Source organism: Ophidiomyces ophidiicola (assembly GCF_022830035.1).
Source record: "Ophidiomyces ophidiicola strain CBS 122913 chromosome Unknown scaffold_3, whole genome shotgun sequence".
In the NCBI taxonomy this organism is placed as follows: domain Eukaryota; kingdom Fungi; phylum Ascomycota; class Eurotiomycetes; order Onygenales; family Onygenaceae; genus Ophidiomyces; species Ophidiomyces ophidiicola.
Window position 1 is genome coordinate 1,001,068 of NW_026054643.1, and position 17,419 is coordinate 1,018,486.

Sequence of the window (17,419 nt, forward strand, 5' to 3'; positions counted from 1 at the left end):
TTTCCTGCAGGGCAGATGCGGCAGCGCACATCACTCTAGTCGTTGGCAGGACGGGAAGCACGGCCTAGTGCTGACGGCCGAGTGCTTCCGATACGCAGATGGCGAGCAGCACCGACACCAGCACCCGCATTCCAGGACTCAAATGCACGCCCAGCCCGTGACATCCGGAATAAGGCCTGAAAACCAACAGCGCGGGAGGGGAGGGGCAGGCAGGCTGCATGTTAGGCGGCGGGCACGAGATTACTACGGAGTATATGTAAGTCATTCGCTAGTCCGGCTCGGATTTAAATACGGGCTGCGTGGGTTGCGGCCCTGCCACGAACCGGCCGTTGAGGGATAGTTTGGGCTGCAGCTGCGATTCTTCAGCGGGCGTACTTCGGCGAAAAGGGATGGACTGCGGCAGCGGGCGTGCTGTGTGTGAGAGTATGTGGTGACTGAGAAGCAACGCGCACATCCGTCGTCGTCGTCTTTGTCATCTCTGGGCTTTTAACGAGCTGCAGCAGCGACAAGAGTGCCTGCCGTGAGACCAGTGGGTGGGGTGATCAAGTGATGGAGACCGCGACGGGCCGCGAGTACAGTACAAAGAAGACAGACGGTACTTATAGAGCTGCCGTCCGCTGCAGTCGAGGCGTTTTCTTATCTCGCAGCAGGCATCGCAGTGAGAGTCGGATTGTAGTTAACTAACTAGCTGACGAACATTATCACCCATCCCCCATGATCACAATCACAGACACCCGCTTTACGCTGAATACCGGCGCCGAAATCCCGGCCCTGGGGCTAGGTGAGTGCTCTCAAGCTGTGATTATTGGTTTTATCTCCCTGCTCTGTCGAAGAAGAGGATACTGACGCCCACGCCCAGGCACCTGGCAGTCTCCACCTGGCAAGGTCGAGGCCGCCGTCTACCACGCGCTCAAGGTTGGGTACAGACATATCGATGCGGCGCTCTGCTACCAGAACGAACAGGAGGTCGGCAAGGGCATCGCGCAGGCAATCCGGGACAACATCGTGCGGCGCGAGGAGATCTTCGTGACGACCAAGCTCTGGAACACCTACCACCGCCGGGTGGAGGAGGGCCTGGACGCCAGCCTAAAGAATCTAGGGCTGGCGTATGTCGACCTGTTCCTGATGCACTGGCCCGTGGCGATGAACCGGAACGGTACGGGATGGATTATCTATACCCAGCTGCTTTTTGATTGATCTGGCCCGCTCCATCCCCGGATTTTCGTTATTAACGCTCCGCTCACAGGTAACCACCCGCTCTTCCCCACGCTGCCGGACGGCTCGCGTGACCTCGACCGCCCGCGCTCACACGTCGACACCTACCGGGATATGGAGAAGCTGCCGCGCACGGGCAAGACGCGGGCCATCGGTGTGTCCAACTACAGTGTGAAGTACCTGCAGGAGCTGCTGGCGCGCGTCGCGACCGTGCCCGCCGTCAACCAGATCGAGAACCACCCACTGCTACCGCAGCAAGAGATCGTCGACTTCTGCCGCGCCCGCGGCATCGTGGTCACCGCATACAGCCCGCTGGGCAGCACGGGCGGGCCGCTGATGAGCAACGAGTCCGTCGTCGAGGTGGCGAAGCGCAAAGGTGTCGCGGCGGCGACAGTATTGTTGAGCTGGCATGGTAGGAGATCCTAAATATTCTGGTCAGCTGTCCTACAAGTTCGCTCCTGACAAGTCACTTTTTTTACAGCGGCCCGTGGGTCGTGCGTTCTGCCGAAATCCGTCACGCCGGCGCGCATCGAGGCGAATCTCCGGTTGGTCCAGTTGGACGATGAGGACATGGCCACCATTGCGAAATTCACCAAGCAGTCTGTGTCGCGCAACGGGTATACGCGATATGTGTATCCGTCGTTTGGCGTTGACTTCGGCTTCCCCGACAAAGTTATCAAGAGGAGCTGACCGGCCTGGTGCAGGGGTGGCTCGCGGTAACTAGAGAGACGCTGAGAGGGAGGGAGCTATCTGGGCGTTACTGGAATACAAAAAAGTCGATCATTGTTTTTTCTTATTTCTCCCATTTGTTCCATTTGTTTCCGATCAGTCTATATTCCCTTATCCATGTATTTTTCTAGACACAGAATGGTTAATTTCAAGGCCCTCGCATCCTTTAACTACCCAGCCGGCCGGCTCCAGTTCGCAGACCGAAAGTACAAACAGCACCTCAACAATCCACCACCAGGGATGCACCGCTTCCCGCCTCCCCATCGCCAACAAACTGTGCGCGCCACGGGCCACGGCTGCTTCCGCTGCGGGATAACGGGATCGTGGGCGATCAGGCGACGGCGGGTTGGGTGGGCCAGCAGGCTTGGGAGCGGTTGGGCCGCCAAAGAGAACCTTCTCGTCAGGAAGTCTATTTCGCCCTGCCGGCCATTCGAGATGCTGCTCATGACTCTGCGGGTTTGCTCGCCACATCGGACCTGTCAGTGTGTGAGGCACATCTCTGCCGCTTCGCTGGCCCGAACGTTCTTCTCTCGCTCTGACAGGCGGGGGAAATCAGGCACAACAACGGCCTGACGGGACGCCGGCTAGGGGACAGGCCTTTTTGCTCATGCACATACTTCGTACTGCAGGTCAACTAACTAGTTAACCAACAAGTAGTTAGTTAGTTAGTCAATGCACCTGGGTGGTTTCCAGGGGTCGACCAAATCAAAAACGCCCAGCGCGCAAAATTGAAGACAACTAATCCGTGAAGGGCTGAAAGCCGCCGCTTCCCGAGAGCTTCTCAGGTTTGTCCTTGTTTCCCGAGAAACTCTCTCGAAGCTGCGTTGTCCAACCACACACGCGCCCGGAAAAGCCTTTTTGAACTTGGCTGCTGGTGCTGTTGCTATTGCTGTTGCTACTGTGCCTGTCATTTCATCCCTTTTGAGCTCAGGCATCCCCCTAGAGGAACCACACTGCCCCCGGAAGTTTCTAGAGCAGCCAATAGTTAGAGCATCCACGGCTTTTCCCCCCCCTCTACCTTGATACCCTCTAACAACACCAGGAACCTGATCGACAGGCCGAAAAAAAAAATAAAAATAAAAATAAATAAGCCAGTCTCGTGAGCGGAAGTGGGCGACTTTAAAAAACCTCCCAGTTGCATCTCTCCGTGTACCGGCCGGGGGTTTGAGCCGTTCCAGGCGTCTTACTTTTGTTATTTTTGGCTTTTGATTTGTATATTTATATTTTTCGGTTAATTGCCGAATAGCGACCTCTGTTTTGTCCCATGTGCCTTTACTCTCTCGCGTGGGCCGGTCTCCTCTGTACGTACATCTGAGGTCTCCTCAGGGAGCATAGGTAGGTGCACATACATACATACATACAACCTCGTCCTCCCTTTCATCACAGGTGGGCCGTACGGCTGTGGCCTGGCTAGACATCCCAAATCAAGCAGTGCAAAAAGGAATATACATGGAGCTTGGTGATGGTGGCGAGAGAAGGCTCCTGAGCGCAGGGGACTTCCAGGAAGGTTCGTATGGCACCATTTCCCATTCCATTGCTTGCATCTATCCATCGACGGAAACATAGGAAACAGAACAATAGAAAAACATGACTCACGCAAATAGGGCTCGAGAAGCTTGACGTGGAGATGGGTAAGGACCCCATCCTGGCAGCGTTCGCGCCGATCCAACTGATCGCAGCGGGCGGGTTCGTGGCGGTGTGGTACCTAAAGAGCCGCGCGAGCACGGACGACCTTGACTACCTGCTGGAACCAGAGTGGGCGTACGACGAGGACATCAAGCGACCCCTACGGCGGGCGATGGTGACGGTGGCGCGGGCGCTGCGGCTGCACCGGCACTGGATCAACGAGGACATGGCGCTGTTCGTGACGCGGCGGGCCCGCGAGCAGCTGTTCCGCCGCGCCGATGAGCAGGATATCGTGTTGTGGCGCGGCAACTATCTGTGCGTCAAGGCCGTACCCATGGAGTGGGCGCTGGAGAGCAAGCTGCGCCGCATCCACCATGCCGACCGCGGCCACGACTTGGAAGACGCGGTGGCCATCCTAAAGCACCTGCGTGACCGGCACGGCGGGCCGCTGGACAAGAAGTACATTGCCGGTATGAACCTGAACACGTTCGACGTGCTGCCGGATGATACGACGATGAGCCGCGTAGATGCGGAGTACCGCAAGGCCTACAGCGAGGCGATATTCAAGTGATGGGAGAGAGTATCGGAGGGCCTCTTATTCTGCCGTCCATTCACTGATATCATGGTTTGGCCCACAATACTGCAATTTTAAGAATAGGCCAAAGGGTTTCAACTGGTTTCATTCTGATCTTGCTGGGTATAGTACTAGGTGTAGCGTTATATTCTGCCTATCTTTCAGCATCTTGGGTATTGAGCCTGTCTGCACTCCGTGTATTCAGTATGATGCTTAGACAGCAGTACCATACGTGTTTTTAGTATCCAAGTTTTTTTCGTGGTAACACATGCAATGATCATTCCGTGACTTGCTTAGCACATTCATCTCTCAATCCCCAGCCCGACAGGCGAGGGATGGGCGGTTAGCAGGGGTGTCGCAGCTGTGGCTGCCGGGGCATTGACTTGCTGGGACGAGACCGAAGCATCTTGGGAGATAAAGAAACCTACCACGCAGGGCAAGCTGAGGCTGTAGCGACATGAAGCCGGGTGACAGGTCATATCGACAGGTAGAGATAGAAAGCGAGAGAGATAAGGCGGACGGCCATATCTGCATTCAAGGCTTGTTTGGAGGGGTTTCTGGAATAGTCATCTCACCTTCCACTCCACAACAATACTATCAGACACAAGGGCTATATGGTGCGCAGCCAGCCGATGTTGGTGACGATGAAGTCGTCCTTGAGTCATGGGTCAGCCGGTCACGGGGTCGAAGGGAAGAAGTTACTCAGGTCTGATATTGATACCCTTGGGCTTTGAACTGCGACTAGAACTTATATCGGCGTCAGAAGAACTAGTATTAGAGGATATAAAAGACGGTAAATACATTAAATTTATACTCGCCATGTAGCCAATGTGAACGTGTACTCCGTACATACAGAAATAGCCACTTGCTAGCAACCTGTGAGCACGGACAAGGAGAATAAGTAGAAAACAAACCAGACCAATTTCACCCACTTACTCCGTAGCCTTCCGGCTCTTCTTTTTCGTCCGTGGCTCCGCCAGATCCACAAAGCCGTCACCACGGATCCACGCCATCGCCTTGCGGAATCCGGATCCCGTCATCGAGCCCGGGTTATTCTCCAGCACCGCACCCATCACCGCCCATGACACCGCCAGCACCCATAGCTCCCCGCCCGTCCACCCGCGCCATAGCCCGCGCTTGACCCCCGCCCGCCACGCCGAGCTCACCGCCAGCCGGAAGAAGTATAGGAAGTGCGACCGTGCCCCCGGCGCCCCGGAGAACATGAACGGCACGCCCGCCAGTGCCCCGCTGAGGTAGAACCGCTGCGTGCGGAGCATGGACCGCGGTAGGATGCTGTTGAAGAAGCAGATGCTGCCCCACGCAGCGCCTAGTGAGGCAGTGAGGACCGCCGTCACCGAGAGGATCTTGCGGCTGAGCACGTTGATTGAGGAGAGCGGGTGAAGTAATAACGTTTTGAACCCGAACAAAGACAGCGCGAGAAGGACTTTGCTAACCGTGCGCGCGATTGGGGGAATCGAGAGGAGGTTCTGCTGTAGAAAGGCCGTGAGGCAGGAGGGTGTTTTGGGGTGGAGCAGCGCGCACGATAGTGATGCCACAGCTGGGTGTGCTGGAGAGGTGATGGGCGATATGCTCTGGAGAGCGGTGGGGAGTGTGGCTGGGTTTTGTGGATGGAGGATGGGCGAGAGAAAGACACTGTAACTCATTAGACACGAGAGAAACAATCAAGAGGAGAAATTTGTGACTTACGGCCATTTCAATTCTGCAATTTTCGCCAAAGCGTCCACGGATTCATACCCGTCGGGCCAGTGTAGATCAGCCGGGAACCCATCCGGACATTGCTGGATATACCCCTGTGAGTATTTGGTGATGAACGTCCCGAGCCACTGCCATATCCCATCACAGGTCAGCCAAACCACTCCACACAAATGAACCTTTCAAATTTCTAGAACATACCCCGGGAACAGTCTCCCTATCAAACACAAACGCATGAAAAAGCTGCGCGAACGATAGCGGCATCAGCAACCAGCTCCCAAACCACCATGGTTTGTTCTGGAACCACCCTTTGGCGCAGAGCGCGTTATACAGAAACTCCATGCTCCTCGTCGATGCATAGATCGCCATCGTCGTGCGGACGGAGGGAATGGGGAACAGTCCCAACACAAAGCACGCGAGACTGGCGCCGATGGCCGGCGTATACTTAGACGCCAGCGCGGCGGCGATGTGCGGATTGCGCCTACAGAACGGGCGTGCGTTCTCAGAGCGCAGCGTCGCGCGTAGCCTCGAGAAGAAGCGGTACAAGAGCCGCTGGGCCAGCAAAAACAGCGACAGGCTGGTGGCTATGCGCAGAATGAAGCCCTTGGGTACATTTTTGCTAAGCAATCACAAAGAAAACATACATCAGCATTAATTTCCCTTCACAATTTCTTTCTCAAATAAAAGGCCTTACAGGTCCTTCAGAAAAAATCCGCCCAGCGCCTCCGCGAGCTTGCCAGCGCCAGCGGTGACCAGGAACACACGCAGCGACGCTCGCGCCGCTTCCGTGGTATACTGCGGGTGTGCACCGGCAATTGCGGTAAACGTCTCGGGCGCGAGGGCGCGGTTTTTGAGCCGTGGCGGCAACCGTGTGATCAGCCGCTCGTGCAGCAGCTTGTATTCAGATGCGGAGAGCGAGAGCGAGAGTGCGTGGCTCAGCAGGGGGGGTACGGGGCGGCCGGGGGGAGAGCCGGCTGGGGGCTCAGACGGATCCATTGTGGAGGGCGCGAGGGCATTGGAGGAAGCCAGTGAGGGCTGGCGCCAGCAGAAGCAGCAACAAGCGATGGGCGAGTTGGATGCTGTCAGCCGATCTGGCGTGGGTGTTTGGAGGAGTTGGAATTGACATAACAAGCCTCGGCCAGGCGGCTTCTTGGCGTCAGGTGAAGTTTCGAGGAAAGAGAGTATTAAAGGTCTATAGACTACCAGATTGTGTACATAGCGAAGCAGCTAGCTGGTCCGCTCAAAAAGCGCTATATGGGCAGATGGCGGTCTATACTAGAAGAAATATCAATCCCAATGTCGTCACGTCATGCCCTGGCCTGCTGGAAAACCCCCAAACGCCATCCATCATCACCACCGCTCCTCATTCCGTCTACCAGAAGCTGCACCAGCCGATATAATGCTGACATAGGTTCTCCACGCTTGTCGCCTGTACTAAGAGCTTATCTACCTGATCGCTGACGCTCAGTTCTTCGTGTGTCTTGAAGTCTCTACCGGTTAATTTCTCTCTGACACGGGCTAGAACTTGTAGCGCTCGCGCATTCTGCACATCTCTAGCCTCGTTGGGGATGCCTTGCTGCGCGTCAAGAATGCCGCCCTCTAAGATTGACGGCCGGCGACGAGAAAAGTTTCCGGGTTGCAGTGGAAGGTCAAGGCTGAGCTCGCCGGCTTGATGGCGGTCCGCGAAAGAGGGTTGGGCGGGAGATTCACGCGCACCCAGTCGCCAGTTAATCAAGGGATCGTGAATGAACTAATGGGCGCAATCAGTATCAAAAGTATAGTCAAGGAAGTAAGGACGAAACTTACAGCTTCTTGTACCGCCATCAACGATTCCTTGTTTTCACGAAGGACGCGCATGACGGCCTCACAGGTGATGTGGTAGCTGCCTTCAATGTTGCTGACCTCCATTGCGAATGTGAGCATGCGGGTTAATCGGAAAGGGACCTTCTCAGGGTACTTTTCGCGGTGCATGGCTACTTCAAAACAATCGCCGAAGTCAATGTGTACGATTTTACCCGTGATTCTATCCAACAACAGGTTCGAGGGGTGCCGATCGCCTAGACCAAGAATATATCCAACCATCGACATAACACCTAACGACCGAGTGTAGTTGGTCCTCCTTTCAAGCCAGGCCTCCGAGCTCTTGCTCTTAAGCCATAAAACTCTGTAAAGATCTTTCCCGGTTGTGTTATCCATGGCATAGCCAAATACTTCAACCTTCTGCATCAGTGTCAAGCTGTCATAGTCTGGAGCCATCTGTAACATGATGCGATGCTCAATGTTGAGTAAGATTCGCCGGCTTTCCCGATACTCCTTGATCAGTGTATGGAGTGTGTCGGTGTTGGTAACCCAGCCTAGCAAGCCAGAATTCTGAGATAAAGGTATGGCAGGGAACCGTTGGATTGTCAAGTGTCGTTTGTAGCATTCACTGTCTTTCTCCAAAAGTGTATTGACTAGGCCAAAAAGCTGCATAACTCTCTCATCTTGACGAATGTCCTCGTGACCTTTGAGCGCATACATATAAGAGTTACCGTCACTGCCCTTGACAATCATCTTTCGTGGCTTTTTCTTAGTTATAACCGCGATCAACACGGGATCAAATGTTAGTATCCGGATCACTGGCCGCCCGCTTTGATAGGTGCCTGGCATAGCAAGATTCAAATCCACCGCGTCCTTGAGTTTCGGGGAAACATATTTTAGATCAAGGGTCTTCATCTGCCGGACCTGCCGGTCGATCTTTTTGAACACTGTATAGTAAAGATCCCATGCTTGATTAAGGTCCCCAATTTCTTGAGATTCACGATAGAGAAGGCAGAAGTGTCGCGCTTCTGCGAGGTCACGGCCAAAGGCCTGCGCAAAGGATACCTCCCTTAAAGTCTCTGCGCCCTTGTCTAGCATATCGTGTAAAGGTGCCAACGTCTGGAACATGCCATCGACATTATTGTTTGCAAAGTATAGTCGAGATGCTTCCTCTAAGCCATCGTACCAGAGCTCGTGCCAAAGAACAGCAACCCGCACTAGCTCATGACTAACAACTTCCGCTTGCTCAACAAGTTTGGGGCTATGCTGTCGCAAACTGTCCATTATGTGAATGGCGGATTGTGAACGACGAGCAACCATGGACTTTGTTGCAACAGTCAAGGGGTAGACGAGGGCTTGAGGGTGAGCCTTGCCTAGTTCCGCAAGCAACCGATGGACAGAAGCACGCACCCTGGCGTTAGGCTGGTTAATACGTGCAATGAGCTGGGGAGTCACTTCAAGCCACGTATCAATACTGACGGACGAAAACCCGTCGGTCACAACGTTGCAAACTTCTGCATCTCCACCATGATTAAACCAAAGCGTCAGCAGCCTTAGTGTGTCCTGTAAAGCACTTGAGGATGATAAAGCGATAGATTGGAAGAAACCCCGGATAGCAGGTATGACATGCTCGGTGACTATATGGTGAGGTATTGATACCGTCTCGCTGCTGGATTGGGGACTTAAAGCAGTTAAGACCTCAAAATTTGCCAGAGCCCAAGCATGCCAGGCTTTGTAGGATTCCCTGTTATACTGTGTAGCCGCAGAATAGGCATTGAGAACATCTCGAACGCCATCAGACGTCCAGTCTCCTTTTTGCAGGGCAGTTTGCCATTCCCCTTGTTTGAGATGACTCTTAGCCAGAAGACGGCGGAACTTCGTAATATCACCGAGGTTCTGTCGAGCTGAAGCGATCTCTGTGTCTCTATGTTCGACTTGTCCATTGGCTAGATGATTTCCTTCGGTAGTAGCTTGCTGTTGTCTCTGTACTGAATTGACGAGAGAGTTGTATTTTGAATATTCATCTGCCAGTGAGCTTGCAAATTCCTTTAGTGCTTGGAGAGCCTCTTGTTGGTGACCAGCAGCCCAGTCGAATTTGAGGCGGGCATATGTGACTTCAGGAGGAACCCCAGCTTCGGGAGACTCTGTAGTTTCAAGGGAACTAAGAGAGCGCTCTGCAAGACCCATGCGGTTGGATTTGCGACAAAGATTCGCAAATTTAATCCACATATCTAGATTTTCCTGTGGCGAAATCACCAGGGCCCTAACTTTGAGCATTCTTTGCCAGACTTCAACATTCTGTTGACATCCTAAAAGACGTTTGTTCCACGTTTGCCTCATGGCGTCTTGTCTCTCAGCATCACCAACACATTGCTTGTACGTTATTATCTCTTCAAGCTCAGCAAGCATCTGAACACGAACAACGACATTATAAGCACGGTTATAGGATTCACCTAGCAAGGCTGAAAGCTCGGTGTCGAGGCCATTGCGGGCTTTCTCTATGTAATCGGCGGCTTCTTTGAATTGATTTCGATGTAGGGAAAGAATAGCGCCAAAGAATGAACGGTCAGGAGACTGGTCTTTCATAACGCCAATGTAAGAATCCATGAGCTCCCATTGACCACGGCCCCAAGCAGCCGCAGCAGCAAGAGGAGCAATCGCGATGCGGTGGTCGTTGGATGCTTGATTCCATTTCTCCTGGGCTAAATCTGACAGCATCTTCCACTCTCCAAGAGCATGCAAACACCGCATTTTCCCCATAGTGACTTCGAATGAATTGGGATCGGTCAACTCTCGTCGTTTATAGGCAGCCAAAGCTTCCTCCCAACGCTGAAGCTTTACAAACCATGTCTCCTTCAACTCAACATCCCGGTAGGCCTGGGCTTTGCGGAGAATGCCAATGGCCGCATCAAACTGCTGTAGTTGGTTATTGATGCTTATCAATGCTTCAACAGCGCCAGAATTTTGATCTTGCTCAAACTCTAGTTCCTTATAATGCAGGGCCTTGGCAAAGGCGTGGCATTTACCTGCGTATTTTCCGAGGGTGCGGATATCAATCGGAAGGGCCTTGTCGTCGTGTTCCATAAACTCTGCCAGATTCAAGAGAATTTGAAGAATTTCTGGGGGGATATTTCGGGCTGTAAGTGCAAGATCGATAGAGTGAACCAGCTCTTCCTGGTAAGTGTGGTAAAGCTCCGTCCAGCATGATACAAAAGCGGCATTGAATAGATCTTTTGCTAGGGGCTGGTAGATGCCTGCCAGGCTAGCACAAGCTCGAAGAGCATGAGACGGGGATTCTTTAAGCAGTTCTACGCTAAAACGCCGCATCCATTCTTGCCAGTCTTCGGAAGTTGACTTTTGGGTTGCGTCCCAGGCATTCTTTAGATGCTGCTGATTCACAAGGATCTTTCTTTGACCGACTTCTCCGAAGGACTGGTCGTCGCCAAAAGAACCGTATTGTTCATCCGGGTTGAGATCCTGCGGTAAGGGTTCACCTTTCTGTAGCTTCGTCACGAGAATACGATAATTGTGATGATGGATTTGATTATTCTTAAGCACCTGCTACCTGTCAGAGCAGAGTACACTAATACAAAGAAGAGGATGAGTCGTACCTTATTGACTAGAGGAATATAATTGGTAAAATCTTGCCCAAGCTGGAATATTAAAGTGCAAATGCAATCCAAAGCAGTCTGTCTTAGCGTGCGATCGGACCCGCCAATGACTCGTGCCAAAGGATGAACCATAAAGGACGCAAAATCGGAAACATTGACCTGGCGGGATAGCTTTGCTAGGGTCTCAATGGCGGATTTCCTAATGCTCTGGGGTGCCTGCGGCTTATCAAAGGATCCGACGATCGCTGGTACAATTCTGTGCATATACTCTTCTGCACTAGATCCAAATACCAGGAAGCTATGCAAAATTCTCTCTGATGGTTGGCGCCTAGGGGTATTATCTTTCTCAATAGTATTCAGCATTAAGGGGATAAGTGAAGCTAGGTATTTCTTGAATTCGCCTTCAAGGGACTTGGAAATCGCCTCCACAAGGGAGAGAATTGTGGCTTGAACTTGAAAGGAAGCATCCCAGTACTCACGAATTATTCCGATTATATCCGGTAGAAATGCTCGGATATGCTGCCGAACAATGGCAACTAAGATCGCAAGTTGATTGAAATATGTCTCCAAACGGCTTGTTGGTGTGCTTTTAATCACAGAAATGAAAGCTGGAATAATTTGACCAAGAAATGGAACGCATTTCAGACCTAAGGTTTTAAAAATTGTGACGATAGCATCAATGACAGCAGAATGGTATTGTGCAAGGGAGGCTTCATTTAGGATATTGTGGAGAAGAGTATTTATCACCACGGTAGGATAGTATTCTTCATTTGATGGGGTTAGCCCCTGCATAATTAGTGATACATCAGATACAGCTTGGACTTCATTAATGTGATGAACATCCGGAGTGTCATGGCTTAATTGCTATTGAGGAATTAGTATGAGATTTAAGGCCAGTAGGTAGTCCCATCTTACCTGATATCTATAAGGATCTAGAGCTCCCAATGTGCCGATGAGTTTGATCGTTTCCTTTCGTAAAGTTCCAGCCGGCTCTGTTTTAACAATATTAATCAAGACAGCAAGCAATTGTGGGTATTCTTTGTAAGGTTCAATAACATATCCAGCATTGCTAGCAAGCTGACCCAGGGTCCGCAAAGCCGCCTCTCTTTTTGGTGGAGATGAAAGATCTTGCAGTGCTTCCAAAATAATTGGCATAATTTGTGGCAAATACTGTTTCATGTCATCACCACCAATTGTTGCAAGCTCCCCAATTGCCTTAATTGTGGTGGCAGAAACAGCAGGATTTACATCCGTTGTTTTTGGTAACAGAGTTGTGACCATTGGATCAACATAAGAGCGCACTAGTTTAGTAGCATTGGAAACAAATAGACTGATCAATTGAGCACTTTCCTCCTTTTGCCTAGGTGTAGTAGCAAAACTGAGTCCTGTCAGAAGGTTGACGAGCAATTTTCGTAGTGGTGGGAAGACATAAGCAGGGTTGACATTCGAGAGGCGGCCAATAATGCTAATTGCTGCTTCACGGACGGCAAATACCTCATCATTGACAGCAAGAAAAAGACACCGGACATTTTCAGGTTTCGCTAAGTGGCGGTCAAATTTTCGATCAAGAGATTGCAATACGGTGCACCGGATTTCCGGCTCAGGGTCTCCAACACCCACGGACAAGAGCTTGTCAATGACCTGGCTAACAACTTGAAGTGAATGGCTGCTTGTCTGGTTCAAAATAGGGTCATGGACAAATAATTGGCAGCAAGTAAGGGCAGAGGCTTTGCGAATTTCAGGGTTATCATTTTCAACGTATTTTATGGCCACATCACGGACAAATTCGTTTAATATGTGACCTATAGCTATTAGAAAAGAGGCTTTCAAAGGAAGAGTTTACATACCAGAAAAGTCGAAGCTGCCCAGAGTGAGTAGGGCGAGTGTAATTTCAGTATCCGTAGCCTCTTGTGGCTGTGGTGCTGAGTCTTTGACAAAAGATGGCATTGGCAAGAGACGATTGTCGGGACAGCCGAGTGGTAAGAACGGCCGTCCGCATAACACCAAGCTCAGCATGTCGAGTAGCTTTTCTTGTATTGTAGCGCGCACAGGCGGAATATAATGTGCCATATCCACGAGGGCTTGAGTAAGAGCCTTGCTCAGACCGCAAGCAAAAATAGGGTCAAGTAGAGATTCCATATACTTGCTCAATGTTTGGCCTACAGCCAAACTGAGCATGCTTAAGCATTCTAGCATAGGAGCCTCATTCACCGCCGCGCGATTACGCCTAAGAAACGATTAGCGGCGTAAAGAACGGGATACCTACGTGTCACTTACGCCTTCAGAGTCAAACCCTCGCGAATATACACAATAATCCCATCAAGGAACTGGCCGATAGCATTTCCTACGGCGCTCGAAATCTGACCAATAGCAATAAAAGCTGCATTTCGCTCCTTGTCCCGTTTCAATTGGGCTTGCAAATATATCATGAATCGGTTAAGGTACGTATTGGTGAAGTCTAGGGGAGCATAGGAAGCAAGAACTGGAATTGTGGCGACAACTTGCATTCGAATTTTGGTATCGCGGTGATCTTTTAATCGAATCACTATTTCACAAGCAGCGCGGTAATGCTCGTTCATAAACATTGCTCCCTTGTGAAGCAACTCTCGAAGAGCGAGGAGAGAGCCATGAATCCAATCATTATTGTTTGACCTAAGACCAAGCAATGTCTGGTCGTAAATTCCCGCAAACCACTGATGTCGAACCTGGCTTTCACGAGCAGAAATAATCTCAAAGCACTCACTGATAGCGTCAGCGGCCGTCTCTCGAATAAGAACCTTCGGATCTCGAAGAGCTACCCAGACAAGTTCCAATATTTGTGCAACAAATCCGTAAAGCAGCGTTGGAGAGCCTTTGGCGAGTTCCCTGATGATAAGCACAGCAGCAAAGCGTCTATTTTCCTGTCTCTCTGATTGTAATGACTCCAGAGCCGACTGTATTTCACTCTCCACTAATTCAGCAGTCAATGCGCCGCCCGGTTTCGCCAAACGGCCCAAAGATGTCGCCGCATAAAGTAGGACCGTGTTATCATTGCTTCTCAACGCACTCCGCAGGTAGCCGGAAAACCGGGTGGTCTTTAGGGCGGCATCAACACCATCAAAATCAATTAGCCTGTCAAGCGCGAGTAGTCCGCCGATTTTCTCGTTGGCGTCACTGCCTGTGACAACAAGTTGTGCTATTCGAGAGCTGACAGTGTTGTAATACTCCAAAAATTTGTCCTGCGGGAGCTCTAATAACCGGGTTAGCTAGTTTTAGTGAGCTGAATCGACAGAAAATTTAGTTCTACCTCTAGAAGCAGAAACAATATTGTCGTATAGTTCGAGTGCCGCTCGGTGTCTTATCTCCTCGTTCTTGGATTTGAGGTCGGTAAAGGGTTTCTGTGTCGCATCAGTCGCTGAGGATACTTGTGACATGGTTGGAGACTACCCCCCAATACTGGCAGCGCATCTGCCAGTGGGGAGATAAACATTGATTATCGCATTCAAGCTAGGAGAGAATGTTGTGTTGAGTTGTCTTATCTGAAGTAGTATGTTCAAGGAAATCAAGCTCGATGATACGCTCAAGTCCCAGCTGGCGATCCAGGTTCGGTCCCGTGACTGGGGTTGGGGCCAGGCAGTACTCCGTACAAATTAACTGCTTTGTCAGCAATTCTGGTTAGTAAGACGAGGAAATTCATTCGCCGCGTATGGAGCATCTTATTCCATATAATAGTACTTCTTTTATCCAAAGATTCAGAGGTTTATGCAATGACGGACTGCCCCCTGCTGTATATAGTAGAGGTAGGCCTATGCTACTCCGTACAGCTTCCATAAAGAATGCCAAGATCTAGTTTAACTAGTTCGTTATTGAGCGCTAGTAAACCTTTGCAAACAAATCTCTGGGTCGCTTCTCAATCATTGCCAGTGACAATCGCAACCCCAGGGTGGATTGAGGGACAATGACGGGAAGACTATCGCCCGCGGCGAATTTACTTCGAAACTCACGGCTTTTTGCTCTACCTCCTCCCCTTTCCGCGCCGGCGCCCCGCATCTCACCTTCGAGCGTCGCTGAGTCGGACACCGCAACCCTTCCTCATCCAGTACGTCCTTCTATTATATCACCGCCGTCGTCCTTAGCAAGAGGTGATTGGGGCCTTAAGCGATCGTTACCGAAGAAATCTACGTCTGATAGTGCTTTATTCCCGGTTGTACGAATCAACCAACTGGATACCTATGAGCATATCACAGATTTCGATTCAGCCAACGACCATACAATTTCTTTGAAAAAATGGCAGGAGCTTTCTCTTCCACTGTCAACTGTATTGGACACTGGTATTTCTGCGTCTACCGGTGGTGGACGACATTCAAGTGTTTTCGAGTCAACCGCTGATAACACGTATGAGACCAAGTTATCCGATGATGCCCATTCCAAAAGATTCAGATTTAAGGGGCCATGGCTTGCAGGTCAAACTGAAATCGAGTTCAATGCTTTTTTAAAAACCGTTAGGCGGCAAAAGCCGGAATTTTTGAGGCAACTACGCCAGATCCTCACAGAGAGGAAAGCTCTAGAAATGCGGAAAGCATCACTAGACCGCGGTGAGCCTATCGAGGACAATAAATTACCTCATGAGTTAAATGACGAGGAGTTCGAATTGGCATTACGGTTGTTACGCTCGAAGCCGGAAGTTCTCGGCCCCGAAATCTATAAGTTTCTCGACTTAGCTACCCCGCCTAGCATCCCTAACCGGTACCTGAAGGAACACTACTGGGCTGCAGGGCCATCAAATATATCCTCGGTTGAGTATGCGACATCCGGCCCTCCGATGACACACCCGTCAGCAGGCCTGTCATATCTCCGCACGAAGGCACATATGGATAATCACCCGGTTGTGGGCCCGCTACAAGACCCCAAACCTGTCCAGGCCCGTGTTTTAAGTGTTAAGAGGACTTTTAAACTCCGGACATTCGTCGGCGTTGGTGGATTCGTTACAGAAGACTCTAAATCACAGGGTCTTAGACAAGGAAAGGGCTTAATGGCGTTTGATCCTGATGCCATAGGAGGTATGAAGTACTGGGTTAAGGCTGAAAGAGCTTGTATTCGACCGGATGGAAGACTAGAACTCAGATTGGTACGAGCCACTGAGACTTCAAAAGCACTTTTTGGGGCAAACGAGCCAGAACCGTCCGTGTCTCTTCCCGAGAATCTTTTCCCACTCAGCAAAACCGTCCCTACACTTGACCATTGAGAATCAAGTGTATGTATTTGTACGAACAATCCACATATATCATAGCCTTTAGCATTGTGCGCACCGCCCAAATTGTATCTTGTAGCCTCTATCGACTCGAAACCTCACGTGACTTTAGTTTAGGGTTTTATCACGTGTGGGTAGTTAACCAATGTCCTAAGCGAGGACCACAGAAACTAATTTGAATTGCTGAACATCGCAAACGAGCCACCGACCACAACGAGTTCCGCCATCAGCAAAACACCGCCAACATGGGTCGCGTTAGGACGAAGGTACAGCATTACCACTTATTTATGCTCATCTCTCCATACAATTCGGTGCTGATTTGAAATTCAGACAGTCAAGAAGTCCGCCAAGGTCATCATTGAGCGTTACTATCCTAAGCTCACCCTCGATTTTGAGACCAACAAGCGCATTTGCGATGAAATCGCCATCATTGCTTCCAAGCGCCTTCGCAACAAGGTAAACATGGCGACTACATATATGACTAAAACCGAACCGCGCACGAGGGAATATTTGTGCTAATATAAAATCTTTTTAGATTGCTGGCTACACTACCCATCTGATGAAGCGTATTCAACGGGGCCCAGTTCGCGGCATCTCCTTCAAACTTCAAGAGGAGGAGCGTGAACGTAAAGATCAGTACGTTCCAGAGATCTCCGCTTTGGATATTTCCCAGACGGAAACTGGCCAGCTTGAGATTGATACCGATACCAAAGACCTCCTCAAAAGCCTTGGCGTAAGTACTCTAGTCTCTGCTCACCTATCATGTCGTTTAGATTTTATTCATTGACTTATCTGGCTCTGAATAGTTCGATTCCCTCAAGGTCAACGTTGTCGCTGTCGGCCAAACCCAGCCATCAGAACGACCACGTCGTTTCAGATAAACGAACTTTGATTCACTCGATGGCGTTGACGCGGCTAAAA

At 50.8% G+C, this 17,419-nt stretch overlaps 5 protein-coding genes across 5 annotated transcripts; 4 read left to right on the forward strand and 1 right to left on the reverse strand.

Moving 5' to 3' along the window:
• Positions 1-714: 714 nt before the first annotated feature.
• GAR1_1 (H/ACA snoRNP pseudouridylase subunit) lies at positions 715-1,905 on the forward strand (the record flags this gene model as incomplete). The annotated part of the gene is made up of 4 exons (XM_049250454.1): positions 715-781; positions 860-1,156; positions 1,247-1,627; positions 1,697-1,905. 4 exons carry the CDS (start codon positions 715-717, stop codon positions 1,903-1,905), a joined length of 954 nt encoding a protein of 317 aa, XP_049110814.1.
• Positions 1,906-3,571: 1,666 nt separating this feature from the next.
• LOZ57_001365 (uncharacterized protein) lies at positions 3,572-4,141 on the forward strand (the record flags this gene model as incomplete). The annotated part of the gene is made up of 1 exon (XM_049250455.1): positions 3,572-4,141. The coding sequence occupies one exon, from the start codon at positions 3,572-3,574 to the stop codon at positions 4,139-4,141; it is 570 nt and encodes a 189-aa protein (XP_049110815.1).
• Positions 4,142-5,076: 935 nt separating this feature from the next.
• On the reverse strand, positions 5,077-14,681 carry TOR1 (phosphatidylinositol kinase- protein kinase tor1; the record flags this gene model as incomplete). The annotated part of the gene is made up of 11 exons (XM_049250456.1): positions 5,077-5,797; positions 5,852-5,988; positions 6,059-6,476; positions 6,552-6,892; positions 7,308-7,607; positions 7,664-11,215; positions 11,269-12,132; positions 12,184-13,070; positions 13,116-13,495; positions 13,546-14,497; positions 14,555-14,681. 11 exons carry the CDS (start codon positions 14,679-14,681, stop codon positions 5,077-5,079), a joined length of 8,679 nt encoding a protein of 2,892 aa, XP_049110816.1.
• Positions 14,682-15,205: 524 nt separating this feature from the next.
• On the forward strand, positions 15,206-16,492 carry LOZ57_001367 (uncharacterized protein; the record flags this gene model as incomplete). The annotated part of the gene is made up of 1 exon (XM_049250457.1): positions 15,206-16,492. One exon carries the CDS (start codon positions 15,206-15,208, stop codon positions 16,490-16,492), a length of 1,287 nt encoding a protein of 428 aa, XP_049110817.1.
• Positions 16,493-16,743: 251 nt separating this feature from the next.
• RPS17B (40S ribosomal protein S17.e.B) lies at positions 16,744-17,379 on the forward strand (the record flags this gene model as incomplete). The annotated part of the gene is made up of 4 exons (XM_049250458.1): positions 16,744-16,764; positions 16,829-16,954; positions 17,034-17,231; positions 17,305-17,379. The coding sequence occupies 4 exons, from the start codon at positions 16,744-16,746 to the stop codon at positions 17,377-17,379; spliced, it is 420 nt and encodes a 139-aa protein (XP_049110818.1).
• Between the last annotated feature and the right edge of the window lie 40 nt (positions 17,380-17,419).